Source organism: Hakea prostrata, chromosome 1 (assembly GCF_041222555.1).
Source record: "Hakea prostrata isolate BN-2017 chromosome 1, UWA_Hpros_2, whole genome shotgun sequence".
NCBI classification, from domain to species: domain Eukaryota; kingdom Viridiplantae; phylum Streptophyta; class Magnoliopsida; order Proteales; family Proteaceae; genus Hakea; species Hakea prostrata.
In genome coordinates, this window is record NC_142600.1 from 29,692,507 (window position 1) to 29,710,226 (window position 17,720).

Consider the following 17,720-nt stretch of genomic DNA (forward strand, 5'->3'; position numbering starts at 1 on the left):
AGGTGTAGGCATGGGTTTGGCATCTTCTAACTGAGCACGGTGTAACAAATCCCTTGCATATTTTTCTTGTGACAAGAAAAACCCATCATGAGTATTAGATACTTGGATCCCAAGAAAGTAATGCAAACTGCCCAAGTCTTTAATTGCAAAAGGATGTCCAAGACGAGTAATAAAATCCAGAAGAAAGACCGAGTCATTCCCTGTTAACACTATGTCATCGACATAGAGTAAGAGTAACAAAAGTTTCCCATTTGCACAATAGATGAACAATGACGTGTCAAAAGGACAACAAACAAAACCAAAATCCAGCAAGAATGTGCTAAATCTATCAAACCAAGCTCGTGGTGCTTGAAGAAGCCCGTATAAAGATTTGTGAAGTTGACAAACAGCTTTGGGCTTTGTTGTATCAACAAACCCAGGTGGTTGAGTCATATAGACTGGTGTTGACAAAAAACCATGTAAAAAAGCATTTTTTACATCTAGTTGACAATCGTCCATTTACATCGCAATACTCAACACAAGACGAATCGAACTAGGTTTTATAACTGGGCTGAATGTCTCAAAGAAATCGATCCCTTCTTGTTGTGAAAATCCTCTTGCCACTAAGCGGGCTTTTAGCCTTTCTAATGAGCCATCAGCATTCAATTTTGATTTAAAAACCCATTTACAGCTAACAATATTCATATCAGAAGTTTTAGGAACCAAAGTCCAAGTAGCATTTTGCTCTAATGCATCCATCTCCTCCTTCATTGCAGTCGACCAGCCAGGATGGGCCAAAGCTTCCTTCACACTTCGTGGCTCACAAGGAATGGTGGAAACCGTTAAAGCATACTTTGGGTTTGGTTTAATAACACCAACCTTTGCTCTTGTAACCATGGAATGAGAAGGACCAATATTTAAAAGAGATCCATTAGACTCATTGAGTAGCATGGGCTGAGAACTGTTGGACTCATTAAGTAATATGGGCTGAGAACCATTTAACTCATTTAGTAGCATGGGCTGAGAACTGTTGGACTCATTAAGTAATAGAGACTGAGAACCATTCAGCTCATTGAGCAACATGAGCTGAGAACCATTTGACTCTTTTGGCAACACAGGCTGAGAACGAGTAGACTCATTTATCAACAGGAGCTGAGAACCATTTGTCTCATTTAGCAACATAGGCTGAGAACTAGTAGACTCATTTAGCAACATGGGTGGAGAACCATCTGACTCATTTAGCAACACAGGCTGAGAACTAGTAGACTCATTTAGCAACATGGGTGGAGAACCATCTGACTCATTTAGCAACAAGGGCTGAGAAGAAACAAAAGACCCACCATGTTCACCATGTTTACTGAAACCAGTATGTGACATATTGCCTGCAGCTGGTGCTAAAGAAGACATCCCAACTGAATCATTGCTATCAAACCAAGCTTTTGAAGGTTCCAAAACAGAAAGTTTTCGATTATCAAAATAATCAAAAGCACCTGCAGCCTCTTTATATGAAACCCAACCATCAAAATTACTAACAGTCCATTTGTTACTCACAAAACCATAATCAACCTTATCTTTGAATGGGAAAAATTCTTCATCAAACACTACACTCGTGAAATAAATACACGCCCAGAACCTCGATGATAACACCGGTAACCTTTGTGATGATACCGCACCCATAAAAACACACTGCAGTGACCGTGGATCAAATTTGTTGGCAGCATATGGCCTCAAACAAGGAAAACATGCTGTTCCAAACACCCGAAAAACAGAGTAAACTGGTTCTTGATTAAACAACAACTTCAACGGTGTACTCATATCCAATACTTGAGATGGCAGACGATTAATCAAGTAAACAGCAGTTAGAAAAGCTTCTACCCAGAAAGACAACGGTATGGAAGCATTAAAAAGCATGGCAAAACCTAATTACGCTCAACAATACTATTTTGTGCAGGTGTGCCACGACATGAAACATGATGTATAATGCCAGAATCAGCCAAATGTTGCCTAAACAGACCCAAAGAAAATTCACCTCCACCATCCGATTGAAACACTTTAATCTTAGAACTGAACTGGCGTTCAACCAAAGCTTGAAACCGAAGAAAGCAATTGTAAAACTCAGATTTATGACGGAGAGGATATAACCAAGTATAACGAGAGCAATCATCAACAAACAATGCATAATATCTGAATTTTTGAACACTAGGAACAGGCGATTTGCCCCACAAATCACAATGAATCCTCTCAAGAGGTGCCAAAGCTCAGGTAAAAGAACTAATAAAAGGAAGTTGAGCAGCCTTGCTCATCTGACAACTATTACAAGTATTCTTTGATTTACAAGTAACTTTGATCAAATCTTGATTCTTCAAAAAATTGAGAATACGAGGCTAGGGATGACCTAACCGTTGATGCCAAACATCCTCTGTTGCAGTACAAAAACGAGAGGAGAAAAAAACATTAGAAGCAGAACCAAGAAAACCATGATCATCAATGTTAAACACATAGAGTCCTCCACTTTTATTCCCCGATGCCAACACCTTCTAAGTGTGAAGGTCCTTGACAAAAAATCCAGAGTCAGTGAATTCAACCGAACAACCCAAATCAGAAGTGAGCTTAGATACAGACAACAAATTCAACTTAATATCTGGAACAACAAGAACATCATTCAACGGCAAGACAGACTTTCCAACTACAATCTCAGCAGAACCTCTATGAGTGATAGGCAATGAAGCACCATTACCAACGATGAGCGTAGAAGGACCTCTCAAAGTAGTTATAGAAGAAAGATTACCTGAATCAGAAGTAATGTGATCGGTAGCGCCTGAATCAGGAAACCAATGATTATCCTGAGATTCATTTAGATGAACTGCTGCAAGAGCCTTAGGAACATCAGATGGCTGAAATGAATGATCAAATCGACTCCAGCGGCCGAGCATCATGACCAATCTCCGACAAACTTCCAAGAACAACAGATTCTCCTTGATTTTCCTTACCAGATATACCCGACTTAGTAATCGGAGCAAAACCTCTGTTCTGAGAAGAGAAACCCCCATTTCGACCACCACCACGATGACCAAAACGACCCCCACCACGATACCCAGAATAACGACCTCCATTATTGTTTCGAAAAACTTGTTTGGTTGTCTGAGCAGCAAATGCAATCGCAGAATTAGGAGATTCACCAAGAACTCCACGATTTCGAAGATCATGACTTTGCAGCAACGGAACAAGCTCAGAATAGGTGGGAACAGGAGGTTTAAGCATTGTGGTGGCAAAAGCATCATACGCAGATCCAAGATTGTTCAACAAGAGGAACACCTTTCTTTGATCAGCCACTGGCTTCCCAATCGAAGACAATTTATCACAAATTTGCTTAAATTGAACCAAAAATTCTGCAAGAAAAGTAGACTCCTTCTTGCGCAAGAAATGCAAACGAGATAAGAGTTCAAATTCTCGTGTTTCAGAAGCTTGAGAAAACGTATCTGCTAAGGCTTTCCAGAGCGCAAAGGAAGAAGTTACTCCAACCGCTAAGCCAAGAACACCCTCCGAAAGGGTTCCAGTAATCCAAGCCTTTACGAGCCTGTCGGTGCGAATCCAAGCTTGATATGATGGATTCACCAAGTCTTCACCAACAATGTTGCGTAGCAATCGTTCAGGAGCAGGAACATCGCCATTAATAAACCCTTGAAGATCTTGCCCTTCAAGTAGAGAAGTCATCTGAGTTTCCCACAACAGATAGTTTTCTAAATTCAATCGAAGAGTAACAAAATTCGCAACATTAAGCGAGCTTGGGTAGGGAAACTGCAGAACAGAAAAAGAAGAAGAAGAATCGAGAGTAGCCATGACCAATAATCGCTCAAGAACAGAAAAGAAACACACAAAAAATGCTCAAGAACAGAGCAAAAAACGCAAGAAAACGCAGAGAACGGAAGCAATCCCTCAAGAAAATAGGAAAGTGTGCAAGAAATTAGGAAAGTGCACACGTGGGAGAAGTCAACACTCACACGGCTGTGATACCATCTTAGAAATAGGAAAAATATGAATATTGTATTTCTATGTTATTCCAACTATAGCTGTTACAGACTTTATAGCAATTATAGTTACAATACGGTTACAACCCATTTACAGCTGTACGATATCTATATCTCAACAACCACAAGGAAGTAATTCTTAATAAGCAAATTCTGATACAACAAGAGAAAAGCATGGAGCAGAATTTAAATGAAACTTAGGTCTATAACACTTTGCTCATTAAACTGATAGACGTGTGGAAAGCCTTGAGAAGTGTTCACCTAAGTCAACCAATGCTTCTGAAGGAGGGCTGGATCTCCTCAACAATCTCACATCAGCAAACCTCAATGATGAACTGAAGAATCAGGAAGGTGTTCAGCCTCTTGCTAGTGGAATTCCTGAGGGGAATCTTGGCTTGATTAATACTACCTCTAACTATGGCCTCATCTCTTGCAAAAGGATGAGGATGAGTGAGCTGACCCCCACCCAATTTGCAGTGGCCTCTCTTTGTCAAAATCTTGATTCAACTCTTCATACCTGCGTTGAGCCATTAATAGTCTTTTATTTGTTCAAAAGCGAAATGGAAGCCCGCCACAACATCTTTGAACATCTCAACAATATGAGTAGTGTGAATCTTCAAAAGCCAATGCAAGGTGTTCACTTCAATGAGACTCATGACACCGGCACTCAACCTACCCCAGCCCATGAGGAGAATCTGTTTCCACACACCACTGCCCCCAGTTATTCCCATACCACCTCTACGCTGATTTCTTTGACCAGTGTATCGTTTATTTTATTTTATTGTTTGCCATCATTTACAGTTGGTTTAAGAATAGATTTTTGTTTACCAAAAACCGCAATAGATACTCTGCCTAGTTTTTGTAGGTTTATTAGAACCTTAGCAATTTAATCTTAGAATTTTTGCTGCTACGTATGGATGGATGCTTTTGTTTTGATGTTTTTCTTTTGATGTTTCAGTTGCAACCGTTAATACTAAAATATTTGTCGTTGAAACTTCAATATTGGTTTTTTCCTTTCTTCTTGAGCAATATCTCTGCAATCTCTCTTTAAAAAAAGTACTCTTCAGATCTGATTGTTCAATTCCGAATAGCAAATGGGGAAAAGTTATATATTTCTTAATCCTTTTCTTTAAAATCATGATGATCTTGTCTTGGAATGTGAGGGGTCTCAATGGAATTTTCAAAACTCAATGCTTGTCTAAGCTACTAAAAAAACATAATCCCACTCTAGTCTTCCTATATGAAACGAAATGCTCAGATCATGCTGGATTTCTACTCAAGAGGGGCAAATTCTTGAGGCGTTACACATCCATTGGATTCTATGAAAGCTAAGGATTGAGAGGTTTGAAAGGATGAATTTGGGCCCTACAAAGGGAGGGAGCTAAATGCAGCTTACTCAAATCCGAAACCTCCTTTTTAGCCATCAACTGCTTGTTTGAAGGGAAGGATTGGATTACAATTTTCATTTATGAACCTCCAACTTATGCCAACAGGAAAAAATTTTGGTCCCAAATCCACTCCTTTACCCAATCTGTAAATAAACCTTTCATCATTATTGGGGATTTCAATGAAGTGTTGACTCATAAGGATAAATTAGGAGGGCAGTTTAAACCATCACCTGCACTCCATGCACTACAAAACTTAATCTGTAGCCTGAATCTCCAAGAGATTTCATCCCCAGGGATACAATTTACCTGGTCAAACAAACAAAAACCCCCCACCTTGACCAAAGAGAAGCTAGACAAATGTTGGGCCTCTCCATTTTGGATTGCTTTATTTCTTGATGCCAAACTAAAGAAACTACCAGCTACTGGGTCAGACCACAATCCAATATATCTCAATTTGACTGCCCTCAAACCCCTAGAAGGAAACTCTTCCACTTCCAAAATGCATGGCATCATCACCCCCTCTTTCGGCAGGCAGTTGAACAAGCTTGGGTAAGTGGAGGTAATGTTACCTTTGACTGTAAACTTGCTAACCTTTCTAGATCTTTAGTTCTTTGGAATAGGTCTTTGTTTGGAAGTATTGATAATATCTTTCACAAACTATCTAAAGAAATCAACGTCTTGGAGGACCTCCCCTACTTGAACTGGGAAGCAGTTTCATAAAAGAAATAGTCTATAGCGTGGGCTTTGGCTGCAGAGGAACAATTTTGGTTTCAAAATTCAAGAGGTACGTACATAAAGGATGGAGATAGAAATACTAGGTATTATCATCTCTCCTTAAAAATTCATTTGCACAAGGGTAAAATTGAGAACATTGAAAATACATGGGGAAAATTGCAACTAGTCCGTTTGAAATTGCACATGCCTTTTTAGACTACATGCAAACCCTATTCACTTCCTCTAGACCCCTAGATCCTTCTTTCATTGAATGCTTATTCTCGAATATGGCCACGATGGTTCAACTGGATGGAATTTTTGCACCCCCATCACTTGAGAATATAGAAGACTGTCTTCTCTTTGGATCCTCATAAAGCTCCGGGTATGGATGGCTTTAATGCTTTCTTCTATCAAAAGCATTGGGATCTAATAAGTAAAGACCTTGTGCAATTGTTTTTCAACAATTCATCTCTACCCTTTGGAACAAATCATCCGCTCCGGTGTTTCATCCCAAAAAAGGAGCAGCCTAGAGTGGTAGTTGACTATAGACCCATTAGTCTATGTAATGTGAGCTATAAAATTGTGGCAAAAATCTTGGCCCGACGGCTGAAACCACTCATGGATTCTTTCATCTCCCCATGTCAAGGGGCTTTTATGGCTAATAGACAAATCTCTCACAATATCTTTTTTGGCCGAGAAAATCTTTCATTTCATGAGAACCACTAGAGGAAAGGGTGGGTATATGTGGCTCTTAAGCTCGACATGTCCAAAGCTTACGATAGAGTGGAATGGAATGTGCTCATCAAATTGTTTGAGTTTTTAGGGTTTAACCAAAAGTGGTGCACACTCCTAGACAAAATAATCTCAACTACCTCTTTTTCAATCAAACACAATGGTAACACTTACATTTGGTTCTTAGGAACTCGGGGCTTAAGACAAGGGTGTCCTCTTAGCCCCTACTTATTCCTCTTCATTATGGAGATCCTGTCTAGACTGTTGAATGAATATAGATCTCTCAACCTCTTCAAAGGCATCAAAGTTGCAAGAAGAGCTCCTGAAATTTCACATCTCTTACTTTGCTGATGACACTTTCCTATTCTGCCGTGCAGAAATGACGATGTTTTGGCCCTAAAAGCTGTTTTAGAACTTTTTTCCGATATTACAAGACAACAAATAAATCTTGAGAAAAGTGGGGCTTTCTTTAGCATAAATGTTCTAATGGGGGATAAGAATGCGATTCTCCTCGCTCTTGGAATCAATGAAATGAAGAAAGATTTAGTTTACCTGGGCACTAACCTAATCCATGGCACATCTAAAATGAAGGATTTACAGTTTGCAATTAATAAAATGAGGAAAAAATTGGCGAACTGAAAAGCTTCAAGTCTATCCTTTGCAGGGCGAGGAGTTCTTCTACAATCTATCCTTCAACCAAAATCAGTATATCAAATGCAATGCTTCAAATTCCCAAAAATACTTTGCAGGAAAATTGATTCCCTATGCCAAAAATTCTGGTTAGGAAATGCGACAAAGGAAAGACAGTTGACTCTTATCTCATGGGATCGATGCTGCCAACCAAAATAAAATAGAGGGCTAGGGTTCAAAAAAGGGAGGATGTCAACACGGCTCTCTTACTCAAGCAAGGATGGAGAAAGCTCAAGAACCCAGAATCAATATGGGTACAGACACTAAAGGCAAGGTACTTCCCGAACACCACACCGTTCGACCCAAAAGTGAAAAAAAAGAAGAGGATCATGGACATGGAATAGCATTCAAGGAATATTACCAGAACTTGAAAAGATGATATGGAGAAAAGTTGGGAATGGGAGAAACACTTCCTTTTGGTTCGATCCTTGGATCAAAAACCCGAAAGACTGATCACTCCTTGAACCTAATACAGAGCGATGGGAAAGAAATACGACACTGGCACAGGTGGCAAGCTCAATCAGTGTGCCCAACAGGGAGTTGTCTCCTTCCCTAAACTCTTACCTGAGTCATCTCTCCAACATGAATGTATCAAATGAAACTAATACATGGATGTCTCTTATTTCACGCAATGGAGAATTCTCTGTCAAAATGGCAGGGAAAGCTCTTTCGCAAATAAGATCGACTTCACAATCTAATATTTACACCACATTGTGGAAGCTCTTTTGGAAATTACCCGTACACCCAAAACTTAAGATTTTCTTTTGGTGTCTCTTAAATATAGGTTTACCAGTCAAGGCAAAACTTGCCCAATGGACAACTTTGTCCCTAGGCTGTGAGTTCTGCAATAAGTACGCAGAAACTGCATGGCATGTATTTCTGCGATGTGATTGGACAACAAGGATTTGGGCGGCAAGACCCTTGGGGTGAAGAATAGAAAGACTGGCAAACACATCATTCATGGATCTCTGCAGCACTTTCATCCGTGACTCTGGAAGGGATAAGGCATCAAAAAGATGGATGGTGGCCGTTTTTATAATCACTTGCTACTTTATCTGGAAAGAAAGAAATAACCAAATATTTAATAAAGTCAATCCCAACCCCGTAAGAGTGCTACATAACATAGGGACTTGGATTCATGATTTTTAAATCTAAAAACTCAAGAAATTGCTCCAATCCCTAATAACCAAATACAAGCCCAGCCACCTAAACCAAACATTTGCTTTTGTAAAAGTTTTACTAACTTCTACCAAAAAAAAAAAAGTTCTACTAACTTAACATATGGCCCTATGTTGTTTTGTATAGGGGTACATAATGCAGATCTAGACAGCTCGGGATGAAGTGTGGGAATTTTTTGCGAAAGGCAGCTAAAGTATCTAAGCACATGAGGACTAGGGAAGGGAAACATTGTTGAGGCACTACTGATTGGATTAAAGGATGGAATAAATCAAGCATTGCAACACAATTTCAACCACATGATATATGGTGTAATGATAAACAAGTTCGAGATCTACTCCTACCAAGTAACCACAGCAGCTGGCTGATAACTCATGTCCCAATTTTGATAAAAATAGTTTTGTACATTAAGGATACAAGACTTAATGACTTTTGTGACAACACACTCCACAAATGGCTCATGTATTTAGCCTATGAATCCTCCGTAGATTATAACAGCGCACTAAATGTAATTGACCCCACTATTATATGTATTTGCCACCTTAATTAATATAAAGCTTTGGTTTATTATAAAAAAAGAAAAAGCATTAACAATATAGTTAACAGGGTTGCTGGGCATGAGGACAGCAGCACTGCGGTAGGTTAGGCCAGCCCAGAGCTGTTATAGAATTACACAGTTTGGGCTTGAATGAGATTGGGCCCATGAAGCCCAATCTCCGATGTCCATGCCCACAAGCGACGATCAGCTAAGGGGGCGTTTGGTTCCACAATTCTGTTGAATCGGGTTCAGAATCATGTTTCTAGGGAATCATGAGTCTATGGAATTAGGTTCTGTAGAATCATATTCCTACAAAAAATCGTGTTTGGTTACCCTGATTCTGAAAGTGAATCTACTTTGTTATTTTATTTGATTAACCAAAGAGCATAATAATAATTTACAAAATTCAATACATCAACCATGAAATTATTGAGACACATTTATTGGTCAAGATTAAATATCAGTAATTAAACATTAAACCTATTTTCACCTAGTTATATGTTCCAAATTCCAACTCAAGACAGTTGTTAACGAGTTCATCCTATAAGCTTTTTAAACCCTTGTTGCTACTTTGCATTTTTGGTTGAATTCGACCAATATCTTCCACTTTAGATTTGATATGTTAAACCCTACTCTCTTAGACATGGGGGCACTACACGGCGAAGAGTTTAGTGGTGCCTCAATAGGCTTTGACTTGTAGTGCCTCAAATACAAGAAAGGCTCTGATCCTATTGCTCAATCAAAGTTTGTTGCCTTCCTCTTAGTCTGAATTTGTAGGTCCCTTATTTGTACTCGCACAAGCAAAGTCACAAGGGCCTATTTGAGATATGCCAACATGGTAAAAAATTCGAGGGAAACTCAAGTTTTGACTAGGTGAAAATGGGAAACTTATGTGGAAACTTGGGAAATTTCGAGGAAATCGAGGACTCTTCCGTACAAGTTTCTACAGGTTTTAGAGAGTATTTTGGGCTGAGTAGTACTATGCCTGTAACATCCTCTCCTCCAACCAACGAACTTAGACATCCCATGACATTTTATGCCTATGGTTGTCAAGTTAATCGACAACTGTAACTTTATGAGTATGGTATTTGTCCTGAGGGAATACGCACTTTGGATAGGGAAGTCCTGATGGAGGGGGTATTTGGGAAAACATGAAATAAACAAAAAAATTGAAAATCTGGGAAAGCTACAAAATTTACAGGAAAAAGTCCCAAGTTTCCACAAAATTTCCCAGGTTTCTACGAAATTTCTTAGGTTTCCAAGAAATTTCCCAAGTTTCCCACGAAATTTGGGAAATTTTTTTCCTCATGAACTAGCTAGTCAACTAGGTTGAACCAAGTTTCGACAGGTTTCGAGGTTTCGACGAAATTTCAACAGTTTCAATCGAAACTGAGGACTTTTTTTTCGGTCCTCATGAGTTTCGTTTCGCATTTTCCAAAATGGGAATTTTCGGTGAAAATTTCGCAAGTTTCGATGGAATTTTGGTCTATGCTTGCCAATGCTCTAGCTAATGAAAGATCCATTGATATGGCTACATCTGTCCTCTAGGTTTTGTACAGAGGATGTAATGAAGCCGTAAAATCTGATTTGCACCGAAGTGAAGGCCCCATCTAGCTTTTGCAGCTTTAGCTCAGGGCTCATTTTTCAAACTTCTACTCTATTTGACCTTCAATTCCTTGTGCAATCTCTAGTGCCTTCTATTGTTACTAGTCGCACTCCAACGGTCAAGTTGAGTGAGAGAATAACTCTAGAAGAAATAAATAGGATCATAGAACTGAAAGTCCAATAATCTCAAAGTTCCCACAATTAATGTTCTTCAAAGAACCTTGCACTACTCCTTCCTTCTAGAAGTGGTGGTTGGGATATTTTCAGTCCATTGCATTTTTAGACCAAAAATTCAAGCAAGGAAACTAATGTCTAGTCTTTGTTTGTGTCGAAAGCAAGAAGTAGAAAAGCTTCATCAAGTCGGCCAAAAGGTATGTTGTATGATTCAATCACTACCTATAAGAGTTTATTTCAAACTAAATACCATCTTGTCCCAAATATCATGATACAACAGCACAACGAAGCCAAAATAACAGAATTGAGAATTCAATTTGGTCTTCAATTTCCCACAGGACCCACCACTCTTAACAACGCCACCTGGAGCTACATTCCATTCTTAAGAGAAATGGTTTTACATCTTTGTTGCATAAAAAAAAAATACATAACAAGAAAGTAACAAAACCCACACACATAAGAACAAGAATCCAATAGCCAACATTGTGATTCGGTCCATCAGAATTTGAGTTTGCATGTGTTCACTTGGGGCTTGCCATCCAACACCCAAAATTTTCTTGTTGATGTTGTCATATGATGCTGAAGCTGTAGAACCCTCCTCAATTTTTCAAGAAACCCACGCCGGACATCTACTCGATATGATTGCCTCCCAACGTATGTTCTTGTAATGTATTCAACTACGTTGACAACTGCTGCGGCCACCAAAGCAACTACCACCTCTTCGTCATTCATGTTGAATAACGTGACTATGCGTTCTCTAAATTTAGGTCCTCAAATGTGATCATATAGAAAATGTATACTAAATCAAACTGAAATAAATGACCTACCAACAAGAACATATTAATAGTCTAATCCAATGGAATGAGAAATAATATCTGCATTTCTTTTCTTTTGTCTTCTTTCCTATAAAAGCATTCTAGCTTTTATAACACTAAAGATTCATAGTGCATTGGATTTTGTTATATGGATTGCTAAAAACAGAGAGATTAATCATCAAAAAAAGGTGTCATAGTGTAAAGTGATGGGAACAGAGGTTACAGTTTGATCTCGACCTTGGCCCTCGACCTCTCCCCCTAAAATCTCGCAAATGATACCAATAAAAATCTATGCCATGTTGTGTTTCAGAATTCAAGTTCCAAGAACAGTTTGGTATTTTGTGAAAAAATTGGAGCTTGATTCATAAGAATAAGAAGTCATAGGAAAGGTACAGATAAGAATGTCTATTTCAGTCCATGAACAAAGAGAAAGAAATTAGAGATAAGAAGATATAATGCACACAGCATTGCCATGCAATTTTCCATAGCGACTGATGTGTCATTCTATGTCATCCACTGATTGAACAGCTTACATAGAAACATTCAATTATATTAATACAGTGATTGGTCCAATACTTGGTTCAGGGGGGGTTCCATTGTCCATTTTCATTCATGGTTTTGGAAGAAGGTCAAGTTGATGTTAACCTGACCATCCATTAAAATTAGATTATCCAAAAGCTTAAAATGTTGTTTTTGGCATGGAAACCTAAGATGACAATGCATTCCAACATCATATAATCTCTCTCTATATATATATTCCACAACCCATTAAAACAAGGATGAAGTCCCAAGCAGAACACAACTAATTTTGGAAACCTTCAATCAAATTCAGTTTCAAACTAAGAAGATGTTTACTGCATTTGCTCTACTCTGAATACCACCCAACTTTTTTCTTTGACTGAGTTAGCAAAGGGGAAAAACAACAAAAGCATGCTGTCGAGAAAAAAATTCAAGAACAAGAGGTAGATGCACCTAATTCAATCAGATAAAAATGAAGATGATAATAGCAGCAGCTAGTAATAGTCATAATTATAGTTCCTAGTAGTTTTATTATTGTGTAGTTTTTCATTTAAGCATGGTGCATTGGGTGGTTAACGTGTGCCTGAATTTCAAAGAGTCACTGACATACACAACATGAACCTCTCTACTTTATTGAATAATGAAAAACATTGACTAAATAAATCCAAGGTCAAAAAAAGAAAAGAAAAAAACCATAGAAGAGAAGAGATGCTTTTGGTTATTATCTACACACAACAAAATCAGTAGTAGCTAGAGATGCCCCTAGCAGTGTAATTGCACTAGCATCATAGTTGTTTAGATAATGGTATAGACTTTCAACAATCCTTAAATTTAATTAGCAATGAATGTGTTCCTCATTAGATTTTTATGATGTAAGAAATGAGATAAACAGAACATATGTTTCACAAGACAACAATTAGGAGTGCCAACTCTAATTTTCAAACTGAGTAGATAGTATTTTCCAAAACTTCAATTAGATATCATCTATCACAAAGATACATTTTTCCCAAAAAAAGAAAAAGATACAGATACCTGAATAATTTCTTTCTTTCTTTCGTAAGCAGAATATTCACTTCTAACTACACTAATTCAACCTAAAAAACTGAGGAAGCAGAGTAAGGGAAAGAAAAAATGCTAGTTCATTAATTGGTAGGAAACAAGTAATAGTGAATGACAAACAGGGTTTCAAACAGGAAAACTGAAAACTCCAATGATAAAATAGGAAGAGTTTAGGAGTTTAGGAGATAGCTTTTCTTCTTTTTTTATTACTCATTCATTTGGAGCTGCCCTACTAGCAGCCCCCCTGATCATCATCATCATCGAGAAGATTAACATGAAGAGCATATATATATATAGAGGTTACTAGTGATTGGGTTGCATGTGAGAAGAACACATAGGCATTTGCTTTTGTGTAAAAGATTTAATAACTAGTGATCATCAACTATGTAAGACCTATTTGCTGGGATATTAACTGAGAAAGTTTGACCAAACAGGGTCATCTTATGGTCCCATTAGTTTATAATTATATCCCATGTTGCCTATATGGGAAATGAATGTTTTTTTTTTCAATTTTCTACCATGGTTAGCCATTAGTACTTCTGGTGGGTTTTTTCGTTTTCCCTCTTGAAGTTCGATTTGTTTTGGAAAATCTTCATATATGAACAAGTAATGAAATTATTCAGAAAGGAAAGTAGGTCAGTTAATAGGATAAGATATGCTTGATACTACTACTGTTTCATGCAGTTCATTTTCTCAAAGGTTCTTCATTTTAGGCATGAGTTTAAGAGACGAATGATTTGTAAACAACTCATTTTCAATGATAAAAAATCTGAAGAAAATCCCCAATAGCCTCTGAACGCAGGACTAATAAAATCAGCAACTACCCAAAATATACATAAGCAAGTGGAAAGGAAAATACCTCAAATCAGAAGCAATTTAACGAAATGAAGAAGTGCGTTGCAAACACACGTCTTCGGTTGAAGAGGGATCGGTTGCAGAGACAGGGCTTCGCTTGCACAAGAGGGCTTCGAAGAAAGCTTGCTGCCTCCAAACAAACGGTTGCAAATATGCTTTCAAACAGACAGATCGATTGCAGAAAGCTTGCTGCCTCGACCTTTTACTCTTGCTTAGGCTTCAGACAGACGAGAGACACAACAGAGACTAGAGAGAAGAAAAGGAAGCAGAGAAGAAGAGGGGGAAAGGAGAGCGAAACCGAGATGTTGATTTTGAAGAAGAAAGTGAAGCTACCTTGCGATGCGGTAGTAGCAGGAGTTGAACGATCGGCGACAAAAAAGACTTGAGAGAACCTTAGCACCTAGGTGACGAAAGACACTTTGCGAAAATGAGAAAATGTGATTCACGATAAAATGTGATTCCCAACCCGTATTTATATGTGGGTTCCAAAGGGTGAGTCTATTTGGAAACTACCTCAAGTGATTCTAATTTTTAGTGTTAAAAGTGGATTCTAGTTGAACCTAGGTTCTGATTCAACTTTGAACCAAACACGATTTTTTTTCTAATTTCATGATTATCTGGAATCTAATTCTAAGGAAACGCGGAATCAAACGCCCCCAAGACTTCAGGGTAGATGGTCAACAGTGCAGAACTCGTAGTTTTTTTTCTACTCTAAATCAATAGTTCCCCGACTAACAAGTAAAATTTATTACCGGAAAAAAAAAGAAAAAAGACTTAACAAATAGAAATTTGAGTGTGTGATTCTTGGAATCCAAGGTGGAGGTGAACTGCCAAATTCCAACTCCCAAAAGCGAAATATCGATCTAGGAATCCATTTCTGCGAAAAAGGATGAATGATGGATGGTGATTGGGTGCCTCTGTCATGAATCCTTCCTCGTCGCTCCCTTCTTCAACTACTTCGTGGTTTTCAAGTCTACTTCGCGGTCGGTCGGAAAAGCTTGAAAACCCCAATATGACGAGCAACGCTATTTTGAGTGATGCTGTTGGTTCCGTCACTCGCAAGAACCAATTAAGAGGAGTTCTCTTCAAGTATGGGCCGAAGTCCGCTCAGGTCTGAATTTCTTACATCTCTGTTCCTGTGTTAAGTAATTTAGTACAGTTTTCTGCCTCATCTCGGGTTTATTCAACTCTGCATTAGATGCTTTCCCCCCCCCCCCCCCCCCCAAAAAAAAAAAACTTTATGCTCCAATGCCTTGGTAGCAGACCAGTGGTTGGATTAAAATGACGAAATTGTACCGAAAAACAGGGCTCTTTACTGTATTCATCCCATAAAAAGAAAAAAAGGAAAAAAAAAAAATTTTCTTTACTGTAAAGGAGGAGTAAGATTTCGCTGAAAAAGATCCTTACTGTAAAGGAGGAAGCAATTTCGCTGTAATATGGATTATTCCATTTTATTTTATTTATGTTTGCATTTTCTTAGACTGAAATGTGAAAACGCAATTTCTACTTCTTTCTTCCTGGCTCTTTAAGTGTTTGGTTTGTCTTGTACGGTTTTATCTGCTGTGCAACGCACTAACCTGAAGACTGTAGGTGAGCTGCTGGGTTATAGTAGGCAAATGTCTTTGCGTACGTTCAATATACAATGCTATTGGAGGTTTTATAACAGAAATAAAGTATAATAAGAATTGGAATAATGTCAATCATAATTATAGCAATCCATGGTGTGATTTGAGGTATTTGGTATTTGATGAGTGCGTACTTATAAGTTATAAGTAGTTGCCTAAGCGCCACCTACATGGCTACACATCCAAGTGTTTTTGCTGGGACCGTGTCCTAGCTTTGACTAGGATGCCAAAATTTTGGTTAAGTCTTGATTCCTCAATAAACCAAGGCAGATGGGCTAGTTACTTAGTTTTAGAAGTCTGTGGTTTTGATAAGTTTCGACAACATTTTAAAATTTTTGATGGTTTCAACCAATAAATAACCAAGTTAAGACCAATTTTAACCAATTTCAACCAATCCTCTTTCAATAGTTTAGACTTCTTTTGGTAGTCTCGACCAGTTTCAATGGTTTTGACTATTCCTCGTCCTGGTGAGTTTCACCTTCAGAATCCTTGGTTTTCAACTTGGCTGCAAATCATCTTGGCCATATCTCACTCTTTAGCTGGTTGAAAGTTGAAACTAGCCTCAATACCAAGAACTTGATCATTGGTTGGGACCTATGTGACTGTCCTGTTTTTTGTTTCATTTACTTTATATATTATTCATAACTAAGCAAATATCCCCCTAACAAAACAATTAAAAAAAATTCTGTTTAGGAACAAAAACTGAATTTTCATGGATAGGATATCTAGATATGTTCAATTTTCCAATGGTGGAGGTTTTCTCAATTTAAAAAAATTCCATGAATCTTAATATGGTAGAACATTGCTAAAACCCAAAAGAGTGGTAAAATATCTATTTTGATAACCAAAAGTGTTGTCTCAATTATTGCAATGTTGATAGAGTTCGTCAACACTGCACAAGTATAGATCAGATTTAAGAAATCTTGGATTTGTTAGACAACCGGTTTCCTGTCTATCTAATTTAAAAAAGTCTCATAAAAAAATAAGATTATTTGACCAATTGACCAGTTAAATTTCTGGGAGATGAACATACTTTTGACAGTATGATAAAGATACTTTGTTTTATTTGTTTTCTGATGCGTACCTTGTTTCATATTTCGTATGATTTTTTAAGTTTGTGTATCATAAAAGCAAAATTCTATAATATTTAGCTTGCTATTTGTCCAAAATAAAATGGTTATATTAAATATAGAATACTAGAATGCACCCTACAAAGTAAAAACAAGAAAAGCATCATCCTCAGTGTTATTTGGACGCGACACATCGGGATTAGCTGAATGTAGGTATGCTTGCTGAGTCTTCCAGATACAACTAGGTGTATGTAGGGAAGGATTCCACTCAGTATCAGTAAATGCTGATTGAGATGAGTGGAAGAAACCTGGACATGGTGATGCCTCTCGGCGACCTTATCACCGAGGTGCTTAGGAAGTCCCTTAAATGCCTTAGTCACCTCCTGTGTTGATAACTATGGATGAAGGTGGAATAGACCAATCACAAATTAAGAAAGTGAAGTAGGGGAAAGATAAAAGGATCCATAAAACTGCAACAACCTCACTTGGTAGGTATTATTTTGGTGTCAGACAAGAAGTGGTTGGAAGCTCACACCTTCATTGTGGACTTATTCATTCAATAGCAAACTTGATTTGATTCCTTTATTATTACTAAGTATTTGGGGATATATCTCTATGTTGACAACTAGACGCCTAAACTCTGATCCTGAAAATGTGTATCCCATCACAATTTGATCTCTTTATAGTGTGTTAGCCATAATTTCTCTACTCAACTCAGATTTGAGACTTGGATCAGAAAAATGTGCAACTATA

At 38.0% G+C, this 17,720-nt stretch overlaps 1 protein-coding gene across 1 annotated transcript in view; it reads left to right on the plus strand.

Annotated features, from left to right (window-relative positions):
• The first annotated feature begins 15,041 nt into the window (after positions 1-15,041).
• LOC149028679 (alpha/beta-Hydrolases superfamily protein) overlaps positions 15,042-17,720 on the plus strand; it is a 32,457-nt gene continuing 29,778 nt past the window's right edge. Inside the window, exon 1 of the mRNA XM_089138667.1 lies at positions 15,042-15,383. Coding sequence (XP_088994793.1) covers positions 15,195-15,383 — 189 coding nt within the window. The 5' untranslated portion in view covers positions 15,042-15,194. The remainder of the gene's footprint in view (positions 15,384-17,720) is intronic.